A 14,576-nucleotide genomic window follows, 5' to 3' on the forward strand; every position below is an offset into this window, starting at 1 on the left:
TATACTATGGAATACTACTCAGCCATAAGAAATGATGACATAGTGACATTTGCAACAACATGGATGGAGCTTGAGAATATTATGCTAAGCAAAATAAGTAAATCAGAAAAAACTAAGAACTATATGATTTAACACAAAAGTGGGATATAAAACTGAGACTCATGAACTTAGATAAAAGTGAAGTGGTTTCCAGAGGAAGGGTGATAGAAGGAGGAGAGAAAAAGAGGCCAACATACAGTGACAGAAAATATTTGATATGGGTGATGGGCACACAACACTGAATAGTTGACATGTTATAGAGATGTATACCTGAAACCTATGTGTTCCTATGGACCAATGTCACCCCATTAAATCTAATTTCTAAATATGAAAAACAATGTTTTTTAAAGAGGGAGTTGACTTTTAGTTATCCATGAAAAGTGACTAGAGGCAACCCTCCAGCTGGAGCAATGGACGGAGAACTGGTTCCACAGATTGTAACTAGGGGTCATTTAAGGAGTCTGAGTTTAGAGTGGCCACTTCACAGAATGTCACATTCAGAAAAGGGCTGTCATCTACAGCCTCAATAAGCCTTGGGACTGAGCAAGAAAACTGGATTTGAAATCGCTGCTCCATTTCCCCCCAGTTAATGCACACCCGCTGGAAGGGTGCGTACCTGGGTAGTTCTGCATCATCACAGCCGGCATGCCCCGGTAGCTGGGGTGGCTGGGGTCATAGGACTGGCTGTAGGAGTAGCCGTGCATGTAGGGGATGTAGGACTGGTGCTGGGTGAGGGGAGAGGACACAGGCACGTGGACACTTGGTCGGGGCTCCTTGCTCCCAAGGCGGGGTTCCTCAGATGTGGGCAGCTTGCAGTCACTACTTGTGCTTTCCTTCCCGTCCTCCTTGGGGACGGAGTCCTTACTCCGACTCCTTTCCTCCTTCAATTTGCGGTCCCGCTCCTCTTTCCACCGCTCATCTTCTGACTTGATGTCGGAGTACTTGGCAGGATAAACATATGTCCACATCCGGGGCTCTGCTTCCTACAACAATCACAGAATAAGTACTGAGTATGTAACAAATGGGGGTGGGGGGTAGATTTCAAGTCCAGGGTCCCAGCAAAAACATCAAAGCAGTTAATATCAGTCACCTGGGGCAGAGATGATCGTGACCTCTACTAATTGTTTACAATGAATTCTGATCCCTCCTGCTTAAAAAGCCTGTCCCCTCCCTGCCCAAAGGAAACGATGTGGGGAGAGAAAAGGAAAATCCATCAGTGGGTCTCCTCTAGGAGAAGACAAGCCTTCTGGCAAAATGACTCCTTGAATAGAAGAGGCTGCTCCATTTCCAAGGATATTCAGGTTGTTTCACTTCTTTGGGGGGAGTAGCACAGGGTGAAAGGTCTAACTGTGTCTCCAAGAGGGAAGGGAAGACTTTCTAAGTCTCTTGAGCAGAGCAAGATAGGAGATCAAGTTCTTGGTTCTCTTTCTATAAAATCTGAAAGTCACTCAGTCTGAGTAGTGTACTTCTGGACTACTCTGCAATACAGACAGCTCACCATCAACTCACTCCACAGGAACAAGCAATGGGAGACACTGGACTAGGACTCAGCACACCTGGGTTCCAGGTTTGGCTCTGCTAGCCAGCCCTCGTAACCCTACACAAATCAAGCTAACTTACCTGGTCCTCTCTTGTCAAGTGGGAAAACACCTTTTTACTGATCTAAAAGTGCTTTTCAATTAAACATTAAAATGACTTACAAAGGTAACAAATCCCTAAGCTTATAGACTTCTCCTGCTAATCTGTATTCTGCTGATCTCCTACATCAGGACAACCCTGATTGTGAGGAAGAGAAAGATGATCAAACAACTTCTATTTCCTCCCAGAGTAAGTTACCTGTCGGTACCAGAGTATTGGATCCACTTCTGCCTGTCTGCCACACTCAGCACCTGTCTTAGCCTCAGAGGCCTCCTTGCCTAGGTGGCTGGCCTCACTCAGCTTCACTTTCAGTGTTTCTGGGGCCTGGCCCGGAAGTTTGGAAGAGTCATCTAATTTGGGAATAATGACGGATTTGGCAGGGTCAGCCCCTGGCTCCTTGGCCTTGCCGGGTCCTGACTTCACCAGGTCTGTCAGGCTGGGAGCCTTAGTGAGAGTTGGTGGAATTGATGGCTTTTGCTTCCATTCTTCCTTGAGTGCTGCCTCCCGCTCCTTCAGGCCCAACTCTGCCTTCTTGTCCAGTCCCCGCTGCTGCTGCTCCAAGCTCTGCCGTTTCTGCTGCTCCTCATACTGCTGCCGGTAAGCTGTGTTGGTGCTCAGGAGGTGGGTGTGGTAGCTCTGGTCGCTGTAACCGTAGGGGGGCACATAGGCATACTGGTTGTAGTACAGGGACTGCATGTACATGTTGGGACGCTGCTGGATGACAGAGGGTTGCTGACTGGCACTGCTCAGCTCTGGCTTCTTCTCCTCGCAAACATCGTTCTTCACTTTCCCCTCTATGCTTTCAGGCTCCTCGTCCTTTTTTGTCTTCAGGGCCTGGCTTTCCATGCCTGCCTGGTTGCTGGGGTTCAGTGCCCCTGGGCTGGACTGTGTGTAATTTGGAGAGTAGTAACTCTCAAAGCCTTGGTAATACGGTGAGTCTTTGCTCTGTGGCTGAGGAGGAAAAAGATTTTTCTTAGCCCCTTCCTTAACCAACTGTTCGGGGTCCTTTGATTTGACACTGTCCACTTTGCCCTCCCCGTCTTCCCCTGCATCAGAGATGTCGGAGTAGGCTGGGCTGTTGGTTTTGACTGAGCTGGCTTCAGCTCCATTCTGAGTCACTACGTGTAAGGGAGTCATGGGCTGGGTAGGGGTCGTGCTATCCAGACGGCTACCACCTCCAATGGAAGGGCTGGGAGCATTGTCTGTGAAGCTGTAGATCTTATCAGCCTCAGCCTTGATGCTAGCCAGTCGGCTCTGGTGGGGGTCTGATGAGCCATTTAGGAGCCCTTCCATTTTCATCCCATCTCCTGATGATTCCCTGAAGGGGCTTTTGCCTTCTTCTGCTCGACATACCTTCCCAGGAGTCAGAGGACTTTCAAGTTCCTTTGAAGACTCCTTCTTTTTTTTGTCTTTCTTTTTCTTGTCCTTGGCTGGAGTCAAGGCAGGGTTGACTGTGAAAGGTTCTCCCATCACAGTGGGCTTGGGCTGAATGGGCTTGAGTTGGGGACTGTTGGGCATGGCCTGGACCACTGTGGTGGTCAGGCCTGAGGAGGAGCCTGGGCTGCCTGCGGTGAAGGTGGCTGTCTGGAAGGTGTAGATTTGCTGTGGGGGGATGGCTGGGGCAATGGGCCGGGCTGACTTTAAGCTCTTGGAAGGCATCTTTTCAGGTTTCAAACTAGAGGGTTTTTTACATTTTTCTTTTTCCATACACTTCCTTTCCAAAGAATCAAAGGCATCATTGCTTGTTTCATCCATTACTGAGGGTCCATCATCAGAGCCATCATTGGATAAGGTCCCAAGGTCTGTGTCCCCTTCCCCACTCAACTTTTTCTTACAGAGGCCTTTTGTGCTGAATTTGCTTGAAGGAGAAGGGCTATGGGGCTCTACAAGCCGAACTTTGGGGGTAGCTGAGCGGGCAGGGGATAAGGAACCTTTCTGTGAGACAGGTGCACCATTGCAGTTCCCGAGGTCTGCATGGAGGGTAGGCTCCTCTCCGTACTCACTGTCTCCGTCTGCTTCTGGCTTGCTGTCATCATCTGTATGGGCATGAGCTTGATGGTACTTAAGTCCGTTGATGTGCTTATACTTTTTGTTGCAGTTTGGGTGGGGACAATCAATCAGGACTGGGGAGGGACAATTTCTGTCTAAAACAGTGGTTTCCACTTTGGTCCCAGGGAGAGGGCCAGTGGCTGAGCCCATGGAATTCGTACGGACACGTTTGCTCCCTTTGGAGTCCTCTGAGCTAGAATTCAGCTCCATGTCCGAAAGGGGTTTGTTTTTCCGCTTATTCACTGAGGAAGGGCTAGCCTTGACATCCTCAGAGGTGCTACTGGCAGGTGGGCGATGCTCTGAAGAATTCTGGCTGCCCCGACGACCTTTGCTATTGGCTCCTGCTCGAGTTTTGCTGCTGTTGCTGGTCCCTTTGCTGTCAGTGGCTGTGGCTGTCTCATTGACAGGTGTGTTACTGTTGGGACGCATGCGTTTGCCTCTACCCCGACCATTTCGCATTTCCAAGTCACTGGTGGGAGAGTCGCAGAACCTTGGCAAAGGACAAACACAACAGGATATTATTATTTTTTAACAACAAAAATTTTTTTTTAATAGAAAGACAGTCAGAGAGAGGGACAGATAGGGACAGACAGACAGGAACGAAGAGAGATGAGAAGCATCAATCATTAGTTTTTCATTGCAACACCTTAGTTGTTCATTGATTGCTTTATCATATGTGCCTTGACCGTGGGGCTACAGCAGACCTAGTGACCCCTTACTCAAGCCAGCGATGTTGGTTCCAAGCTGGTGAGCTTTTTTTGCTCAAACCAGATGAGCCCGTGCTCAAGCTGGCAACCTTGGGGTCTTGAACCTGGGTCCTCTGCATCCCAGTCTGACGTTCTATTCACTGTGCCACCACCTGGTCAGACAAAACAGGGTATTATTAAAAAAAGAAAATGTCTTCAAACTGGTTTAGCTGCTGTCTCTAGAAGAACTGTCCAGATGGTAACTATCATTTTCAATGAATATGATTTGTTAAAGGAACTTCGTTAAGAGTGGGAAGTGGTAAGCTCCTAGAATGCTAGCTGTAAATTATTCCCTAACATTTGGGTTCCCCAAACCCTGGCAAACTTCAAAGTAATATTAGGAATAAGCTGTACACTGCGATTCACTGAGATGTCAATCTTAAGATCAAATTCCAATGTGAAACCCACATTGTCTAGTAGAGTTTCAAAAACTAAAATGTTCCTCAGTTTAAACTTCTGAGAGATAGCTAACATTAAAAAGGATCATCAGTGAATGTTTGTTCACCAATAGTCAGACTCTATGGTCTCAGTCTCAAGGTGCCTACAGGTAGCAGTGAGAATTCAGTAATTCCAAACAAAGGCTTAAATAGGATTTCCTCCCCATTTTAAGCCAACCCATCAATGCCTAATTCATTTATTATTCTTTTTATTTTATTTTATTTATTCATTTTTTAGAGAGGAAAGAGAGAGAGAGAGAGAGAGAGAGAGAGTGAGAGAGAGAGAGAAGGGGAAGGAGCAGGAAACATCAACTCCCATATGTGCCTTGACCAGGCAAGTGCAGGGTTTTGAACTGGTGACTTCAGTGTTTCAGGTCAACCCTTTATCCACTGTGCCACCACAGGTCAGGCTATTTATTATTCTTGAATGCCAGATGAATATAGTGCCTCTCCTTGTCTCTATATCATAATATCCTTTAAAAGCTGGGGGGGTCTTTTTTAAATTTCCTGTACAGCAAGTGCTTTTACTTTATAAAAACACATTTATGAGATCTATGGTGAAAATTACCATTATGAGATGCTGTCAATTTGTTAAATTCTTCCTTTTTAAAAATAAATAATATTTTTTAATTTAAAAATATTTTTTATTTATTGATTTCTGAGAGAGAGGAAGGAAGAAAGAAAGAGACAGAAACATTAATCTGTTTCTGTATGTGCCCTGACCAGGAATTGAACTGGCAACCTTTACATATCAGTAAGATGCTCCAACCAGTGGAGCTATTCAGCTAGGGCTAAAAATAAATAATTTTTATTTTTCAATTACAGTTGATGCATAGTATTATATAATATTAGTTTCAGGCGTACAAACCAAAGCTAGGTGTCTTTTAGAAACTACCCAGTTCTAGTAGGATAAAGGTATAAAACATCACTGAGTAGGGTGGTTCAATCTAACATAAACTAAAAAGTCGCAGAGTGCTTACCTGGGGGGTGCCCAGTCATGCCGTGTGCAGTCAAGAAGTGTACCTACGTATGTCTTGTTCCTCCATGTTACATTCACCACCAACATCCCTGGAAGACAAGACTCAGATATAGACAAGAGAAACCTTTTGGCCACTGAGAAGAGTATTTTCTATTTGAATAGCATTCTGGTTCCTGTAGGAGTGTTTAGGGGTGCTCTGGGTCCCAAAGGGACAAACAGAATTGGGATGGAATAGTTCCACGGGAACTGCCTATAGCAATACTGGGGCCCCTTTGAATGGGCAATAGTTGCAAAGATTTTATAATCCAGTTAAGGCACATTTTTATAACTTTAAAAAAGTATGCAGTATTTGAAACATACTAAAAATTTTACAAAGCATAGTCTAACAAAAACTCATGTACCCACCAATCAATGCTTTATAAGATTTTTGTGCTATTTATGAATGTGTTAAGTCTAAGAACTCTTTGCCTACTGAACATTTTCTTCTAGGTTTTTTCCCTAAAAGTTTTAGTTTTCTGTTTCAGTCCTTTATTTATTCTGAGTCAATTTTTGTATGAAATTCTTTATTTGGGGAGGGCTATGGTGTCCTTTTGTTTCAATTCTCTTTGAAAAGGCTACTTTGCATCCCAAGAATGCTTTTATACCTTTGCCAAAATCAATTGGGTGTATCTGTTTCTGGGTTCTCTGCTCTAATCCATTGGTTTAAGTGTCTATTCTTCCACCAATATCACAGTCGCATTGATTGATTACTGTGGTTATATTATAAGTCTTGAAATCAGATAATCTGATTCTTCCCACTTTATTCTTTTTCAAAACTCTTTTAGCTATTTTAGTCCCTTTGTTCTTTACATATAAATTTTAAAAAAATCTTACCTATATCTACAAAGTATCTTGCTGAAATTTTGAAAGAAATTGCATTAACCTGTATATCAATTTGGGAAAAACTGACATCTTCACTATTAATTTAGATCTTCTCTGATTTCTTCCAGCAGCATTGTGTAGTTTTAGCATACAAATCTTGTAGATGTTTTGTTAAATTTACAATAAGTAGTTCATTTTTTTTGAGCTACAGTAAATGGTATTACATTTTAAACTTCAGTGCCCATTTGTTCATGGCTAGTATATAGTAGCCATACAAATGATTTTTGTATGTTTATCTTATATTCTATGACCTAGCTAAACTCACTTACTAGTTCTAGGAGTTTTTATATAGTTATTGGTATTTTTCTATGTAGACAATCATGTAACATGCAAATAATTGTACAGTTCTATTTCTTCTTTTCAATCTGTATGCCTTTTATTTTCCTTTCTCGTGTAATTGCAATATCTAGAACCTCCAGCAACATATTGAATAAGAGCAGTGAAAGTAGATATCCTTCCTTGTTCCTGCTCTTAGGGGGAAAGCATTCAGTTATTCATTATTAAGTATAATGTTCAGCTCCATGTCTGGGACATATGAGGCAAAAAGAAAACAGAAAACTCTCCACCATGTTGTTACTTAGGTCTTAATGTCCCTACCTGGTCTGCCTTCTTTTCTCCTTCTTTCATAGTTTTGTTATACTTGTTTTATATATAATGGATGGGGATTTTAGTTGTTTTTAGTGGGATAAATAGGAAAAAGTATACCTGCTTCATCTTCCCCAAAGTCGAAGTCCTGGTTAAATCCTATTGGTTATCTTTCTTAGTGTTATATTTCTATTATATAATATAAAATTTTGGTTTGCAAGCTGTTTTTGAGTGAGGTGTTTTTGTTACTGATTTTGCCCTTCTCTGTTTCATACTTTTGCAATTTCTTCCCTCTAGTCCCCTAAGGACCTAGTCTGAACAGGTCTTCTAATGGCCTGTGCCATTAGAAGAAATTTAGAATAGCCTAGTTCTAATCATTGAACCAGCAAGCAACCTGACCAAATACTTCTTCACAATTCCTTAGGCTTCCTTTCTCCCTTACTCAATTAACTGTTTAAAGCCTTTCATGAGGCTGGCTGGAGGCTGGCAGATCACTCCCCTGGCCTCAAGGTCTACCTCTATAGGGGGCGTTTTCAGTATCTAGTTATTGGTCAGAAGTTCACCTCTCAGGTACCATTCTCTGTTCCCAGACCTGGAGACTGGCAGGCTCACAGCTTTAGCCTCAGTGATTTACCATATTTTGCCATGTTTAAGACGCATCCTTTTCCGAAAAATTTGGGGTCTAAAAACTGGGTGCGTCTTATACAGTGGTTGTAGATTTTTTACTTGCATTTCCCACTTTTTCACATTAGTTTTTGCGCTCATTGTTGAGGACAGTGATTCGTCATCAGACACAGATGAGGACAAGCTAATGGACGGGAGTTTTGACAGTGACGAGGAGTTGTATAAATTTTATGATGAATAAAACTTGAGTTCAATTACTTTTTTTTTTTCAAATTTCAGGCCCCAAAATTAAGGTGTGTCTTATACATGGGATTGTCTTATACATGAGGAAATATGCCACATCTCTTCTATTTTTCTTTCTTTCTTTCTTTTTTACAGAGACACAGAGAGGCAGAGAGAGGGATAGGTAGGGACAAACAGACAGGAACGGAGAGAGATGAGAAGTATCAATCATCAGTTTTTCATTGTGACACCTTAGTTGTTCATTGATTGCTTTCTCATATGTGCCTTGACCGTGGGACTATAGCAGACCCAATAACCCCTTGCTCGAGCCAGTGACCTTGGGTCCAAGCTGGTGAGCTTTGCTCAAACCAGATGAGCCTGCGCTCAAGCTGGCAACCTTGGGGTCTCGAACCTGGGTCCTCTGCATCCCAGTCCGACGCTCTATCCACTGCACTACAGCCTGGTCAGGCTCTCTTCTATTTTTGATTCCTAGAAATAGTTCTTTTGTTTCTGAGCCCAAACATAGTCTTTGATTTTTCACTTTATATATTTTATTTTTTGCTATGTGTTTGGACCAGAGAAGATGTGTCAAAAGTTTGAAAAGAGCCTGACCTGTGGTGGCGCAGTGGATAAAACGTTGACCTGGAAATGCTGAGGTCGCCGGTTCAAAACCCTGGGCTTGCCTGGTCAAGGCACATATGGGAGTTGATGCTTCCAGCTCTTCCCCCCTTCTCTCTCTCTGTCTCTCTCCTCTCTCTCTCTCTCTTTCTCTCTCTCTCTCTCTCTCTCTCTGCTCTCTAAAGTGAATAAATAAAAAAATAAATAAACTTTGAAAAAAATTATATATAAAAAAAAAAGTTTGAAAAGAGTCATTTTGATTGGAACTCCCAAGGTACATTTTCTCTGTAATGTTTCTAGAGAATAAGCCTGGGGATTCTAGAATTAGCCTTTTGTTTGCCTTGGTCATACTACTATTTGATTCAGCACTCCACTCCTAGGGCCTGTCTGTAGTATATATGACCTATATTCATTTTCTTCTTTGATGTAGAAAAGATCACTGGACTTAGAGTTAGAAAACCTTAGTCCAAATCCTTGCTCTGCTATAGTGTAAGCATGGACAAGAAACTTAACCTCTATGAGTCTCAGGTTTTTAATCAATACTACAGAATTAAAATAGAAGTAAATGGTAAGATTTAAAATTAGATAACTAGCCCATCATAGGCTTTTAATATGTCAATACAAAGAAAGTGCTTAGACAAAACTATGGAGTATCAGGACTTGAGCCTTGAACTCTTAGGCATGCCCTTAAATAAGACCTTATTTAGCCTCTGTTCTCTTTGGGATCTGATATTGGGATGCTCTGTCAGAAAACCAGACATAAAACCAGATCAGGGAAGGGATCTGGGGGTGGCAGTAAAAAGGATTATACTAGAAAATCTCAATCCAATAAAATTAGGGAAAGGAAAAACTCTGGTTAGTCAATTAGATTCTAATTCAAACACTTATTGAATATCTGTTATGTGTTAGCTGTTTTCATACTCATCAGCTTATCAAATATTCTCAGCCTTAAATCACTTTTTGAACAAGGTACACCATTAAGAGAAAGCATAGTCCTCCCAACAGTCCTGCTATATAGGGATTGTTAAAGCTGCTTTGCTAATTAGGAAATGAAAGCCCAGAAAGGTTATGCAGTTTACCAAAGGTTTCACTATTCATTAGTGGTCAGATCTTTAAGGCATTACACAGCTATCTCTAGTGGGTTCTGATTCTTTTCATACAATTCCCTCAAAATGTCCCTTTAGTTTCAGCTTAGATACAAAAACACATACAGGGAAGATCGCAGGGGCAGGGGGGAGACCCGGAGGGAAAAAGGACAGGATTCTAACTCCTTCTATCCCTTTCTAGGGCCCTGGCATCTTAAGAGACAGGGCAAACATAAGAAAGCAATTAGGCTAAATTCTCTCTGGCTATTAGCAAGTGAATTCAAATGGATGTCTTCTCTCAGTGATGGGCTGATCTGATTATTGTATAACCAATCTGAACAGGAATAGAGTCCATTTATTTCTAGACAAGGTAAGACTTAGATATACGCACCTCATTAATAAGGGCAGATGAGCACAGCTGTGTATAGAGAGCAAGCATACAATTAGAAGACGAATGTTAGTCCTACTCTTGAAACAGCTGGGCAGGAACACATTTATAAATCTGTCTTATTCCTCTGTTACAATCTGAAAACCTTAGCAATAATGAATGAGCTGAAAAGAAGACAGGTCAGACAGAGTGCTGGAACTGGGATAGGGGAAGAAGAAGAACTCTTATGGAAAAAGAAAATGGAGGCTAGTTTAAAGGTCAAAGCATATACACTTTTCTGAAGTGTAATTCTTCCTGCAAAGTCCTGAGTTGAGACAGCTGGGAGAATGAGAGAACAGGAAAGAAAAGGAAGAAAATAACATGGAGGAGAGGTGGAAACCGCAGCCCCCCCCCCCCCCCCCCGTGCCGGCAACTCCCATACCCAAACCCCCGAGGCAGCAGCAGAGGGGGTGGCGGGCCTGCAGACAGACCACACCTAGGGAACACAAAGGCCACACCCATTGGACTCCAGTGGCCACACCCTTCTTATACAAAGACAAAATGGGAAGGCAGAGAAATGCAACCCAATTGAATCAAAGGAAATCCCCAGAAAAGGATTTCAATGAGTCAGATATAACCAATTACTGGAAGCAGAGTTTAAAATAATGATTGTTAGGCTGTTGAAAGATCTTAGAACAACAATAGATGGTAATAACAAACAACTAAATAAAGAGATAGCAAGTATAAAAAAAGAATATTAAAATAATAAAAAAGAATCAGTCAGAAATGACAAATACAATATCAGAAATGAAGACCACAGTGAAAGGAATTAAAAGCAGGATAGATGAAGCTGAGGATCAAATCAGTGAGTTAGAGGACAAGATAAACAAAGGCATGGAAGTAGAGCAGTAAAAAGAAAAGAGACTCAAAAAGTCTGAGAAAACTCTAAGAGAGCTCTGTCACAACATGAAAAGAAATAACATCTGCATCATAGGAGTTCCTGAAAAAGACGAGAAAGAATAAAGGATAGAGACTTTGTTCATCAAATCATAGCTGAAAACTTCCCTAAATTGATGCAGGAAAAAGTCACACAAGTTCAAGAAGCACAGAGAATTCCATTAAAGAGAAACCGAAAGAAATCTACACCAAGACACATCATAATTAAAATACCTAAGCTAAGTGATAAAGAGAAAATATTAAAAGCTGCAAGAGAAAAAAAGGCTATCACCTACAAAGGAGCCCCCATAAGGATGACATCTGACTTCTCAACAGAAACACTTGAGGCCAGAAGGGAATGGCAAGATATATTCAAAGTAATGCAGAACAAGAGCCTACAACCAAGACTACTTCATCCAGCAAGGCTATCGTTTAAAATTGAAAAAGAGGCCCTGGTCGGTTGGCTCAGCGGTAGAGCGTCGGCCTGGCGTGCGGGGGACCCGGGTTCGATTCCTGGTCAGGGCACATAGGAGAAGAGCCCATTTGCTTCTCCACCCCCCCCTCCTTCCTCTCTGTCTCTCTCTTCCCCTTCCACAGCCAAGGCTCCATTGGAGCAAAGATGGCCTGGGCGCTGGGAATGGCTCCTTGGCCTCTGCCCCAGGTGCTAGAGTGGCTCTGGTCGCGGCAGAGCGACGCCCCGGAGGGGTAGAGCATCGCCTCCTGGTGGGCAGAGCGTAGCCGCTGGTGGGCGTGCCGGGTGGATCCCGGTCGGGCGCATGCGGGAGTCTGTCTGACTGTCTCTCCCCGTTTCCAGCTTTGGAAAAGAAAAAAACTTAAAAAAAAAAATTGAAAAAGAAATAAAAAGCTTCCCAGACATAAACCCCCCCCAAAACTCAGGAATTCATTAAAACCAAACCAATGCTGCAAGAAATGTTAAGGGGCCTGTTGTAAACAGATCAAAGAGGGAAAAGACTATAGCAAAAGAGGAATACAGCTTTAAAGAATAAAATGGCAATAAACAACTATATACCAATAATAACCTTAAATGTAAATGGATTAAATGATCCAATCAAAAGACATAGGGTAGCTGCATGGATAAGAAAACAGGACCCATACATATGCTGTCTACAAGAGACACATCCTAAAACAAAAAATGCACATAGGCTGCAGGTTAAGGATGGAAAAAAATATTTCATGCAAATAGAAATGAAAAAAAAAAGCCCTGGCAGGTTGGCTCAGCGGTAGAGCGTCGGCCAGGCGTGTGGGGGACTCGGGTTTGATTCCCGGCCAGGGCACATAGGAGAAGCACCCATTTGCTTCTCCACCCCCCCTCCTTCCTCTCTGTCTCTCTCTTCCCCTCCCGCAGCCAAGGCTCCATTGGAGCAAAGATGGCCCGGGCGCTGGGGATGGCTCCTTGGCCTCTGCCCCAGGTGCTAGAGTGGCTCTGGTCACGGCGGAGCAATGCCCCAGAGGGGCAGAGCATCGCCCTCTGGTGGGCAGAGCATTGCCCCTGGTGGGCGTGCCGGGTGGATCCCGGTCGGGCGCATGCGGGAGTCTGTCTGTCTCTACCCATTTCCAGCTTCGGAAAAATACAAAAAAAAAAAAAAAAAAGTGGGGTAGCAATACTTATATCAGACAAAATGAACTTTAAAACAAAGGCTATAGTAAGAGATAAAGAAAGTCACTACATAATGATAAAGGGTGCAATTCAACAGGAAGATATAACCATTATAAATATCTATGCACCTAATATAGGAGCACCTAAATATATAAAGCTGACTTTGATGGATATAAAGGGTGAGATCAACCTATAATAAATAGGGGATTTCAATACCCCACTAACATCACTAGATAGATCCTCAAGAAAGAAAATAGCAAACTTAAAGAACATACTAGATCAACTGGATTTAATAGATATCTTCAGAACTGTTCACCCTAAAGCAGAAGAATATACATTCTTTTCAAGTGCTCATGATACATTCTCTAGGATAGACCACATGTTAGGGCACAAAAGCGGTCTCAACAAATTTAAGAAGATTGAAATCATATCAAGCATCTTCTCTGATCACAATGGCATGAAACTAGAAATCAACCACAACAGAAAAACTGAAAAATACTCAAACACTTGGAAACTAAATAGCATGTTATTAAATAACAAATGGGTTAACAATGAGATCAAAGAAGAAATAAAAAAACTCCTAGAAACAAATGATAATGAGCATACAACAACTCAAAAGTTATGGGACACAGCAAAAGCAGTACTGGGAGGGAAGTTCATAGCATTATAGGCATACCTTAAGAAGACAGAAAAAGCTCAAATAAACAACTTAACCCTGCATCTAAAAGAACTAGACAAAGAACAGCAAGTAAAGCCCAGAGGTAGTAGAAGAAAGGAAATAATAAAGATCAGAGTGAAAATAAATGACATAGAGGCTAAAGAAACAATATAGAGGACCAATGAAACCAGGAGCTGGTTCTTTGAAAAGGTAAACAAGATCGATGAACCTTTAACCAGACTCACCAAGAAAAAAAGAGAGGACTCAAATAAATAAAATTAGACATGAGAGTGGTGAAATAACAACTGACACAACAGAAATACAAAGGATTATAAGAAAATACTATGAAGAACTGTATGCCAAAAAAACCTAGATGAAATGGACAAATTCCTTGAAACATATAATCTTTCAAAAATCAATCTGGATTAACAGAAAACCTAAACAGACCGATTACAACAAATGAGATCGAAACAGTTATCAAAAAACTCCCAACAAACAAAAGGCCAGGGCCCGATGGCTTCACAAGTGAATTCTACCAAATATTCAAAGAACTAACTCTTTTCTTTCTCAAGCTATTTCAAAAAGTTCAAGAGGAAGGAAGACTTCCAAGTTCCTTTTATGAGGCGAGCATAATTCTGATTCTAAAACCAGGCAAAGACAACACACAAAAAAGAAAATTATAGGCCAATATTCCTGATGAATATAGATGCTAAAATCCTTAACAAAATATTAGCTAACTGGATCCAGCAATATATGAAAAATATCATACACCATGATCAAGTGGGATTTATTCTGGGGAGGCAAGGCTGGTACAATATTCATAAATCAATCAATGTGATTCATCACATAAACAAAAAGAAGGAGAAAAACCACATGATAATTTCAATACTACAAGGCCATTGTACTCAAAACAGCTTGGTACTGGCATAACAACAGGCATATAGATCAATGGAACAGAACAAAGAACCCAGAAATAAACCCACGCCTTTATGGTCAACTGATATTTGACAAAGGAGGTAAGAGCATACAATGGAGTAAAGATAGTCTCTTTAAT

General features: G+C 41.9%; 1 protein-coding gene across 3 annotated transcripts in view; it reads right to left on the reverse strand.

The window, feature by feature from the left end:
• ZNF609 (zinc finger protein 609) overlaps nucleotides 1-14,576 on the reverse strand; it is a 279,517-nt gene that overhangs the window by 8,332 nt on the left and 256,609 nt on the right. For all 3 annotated transcript variants that reach the window (XM_066344156.1, XM_066344154.1, XM_066344155.1), the window contains 3 exons: nucleotides 5,890-5,977; nucleotides 1,876-4,216; nucleotides 656-1,022 (listed from right to left, as the gene is read on the reverse strand). In XM_066344156.1, coding sequence (XP_066200253.1) covers nucleotides 656-1,022; nucleotides 1,876-4,216; nucleotides 5,890-5,977 — 2,796 coding nt within the window. The remainder of the gene's footprint in view (nucleotides 1-655; nucleotides 1,023-1,875; nucleotides 4,217-5,889; nucleotides 5,978-14,576) is intronic.

This window comes from Saccopteryx leptura, chromosome 6 (assembly GCF_036850995.1).
Source record: "Saccopteryx leptura isolate mSacLep1 chromosome 6, mSacLep1_pri_phased_curated, whole genome shotgun sequence".
Lineage (NCBI taxonomy): Eukaryota > Metazoa > Chordata > Mammalia > Chiroptera > Emballonuridae > Saccopteryx > Saccopteryx leptura.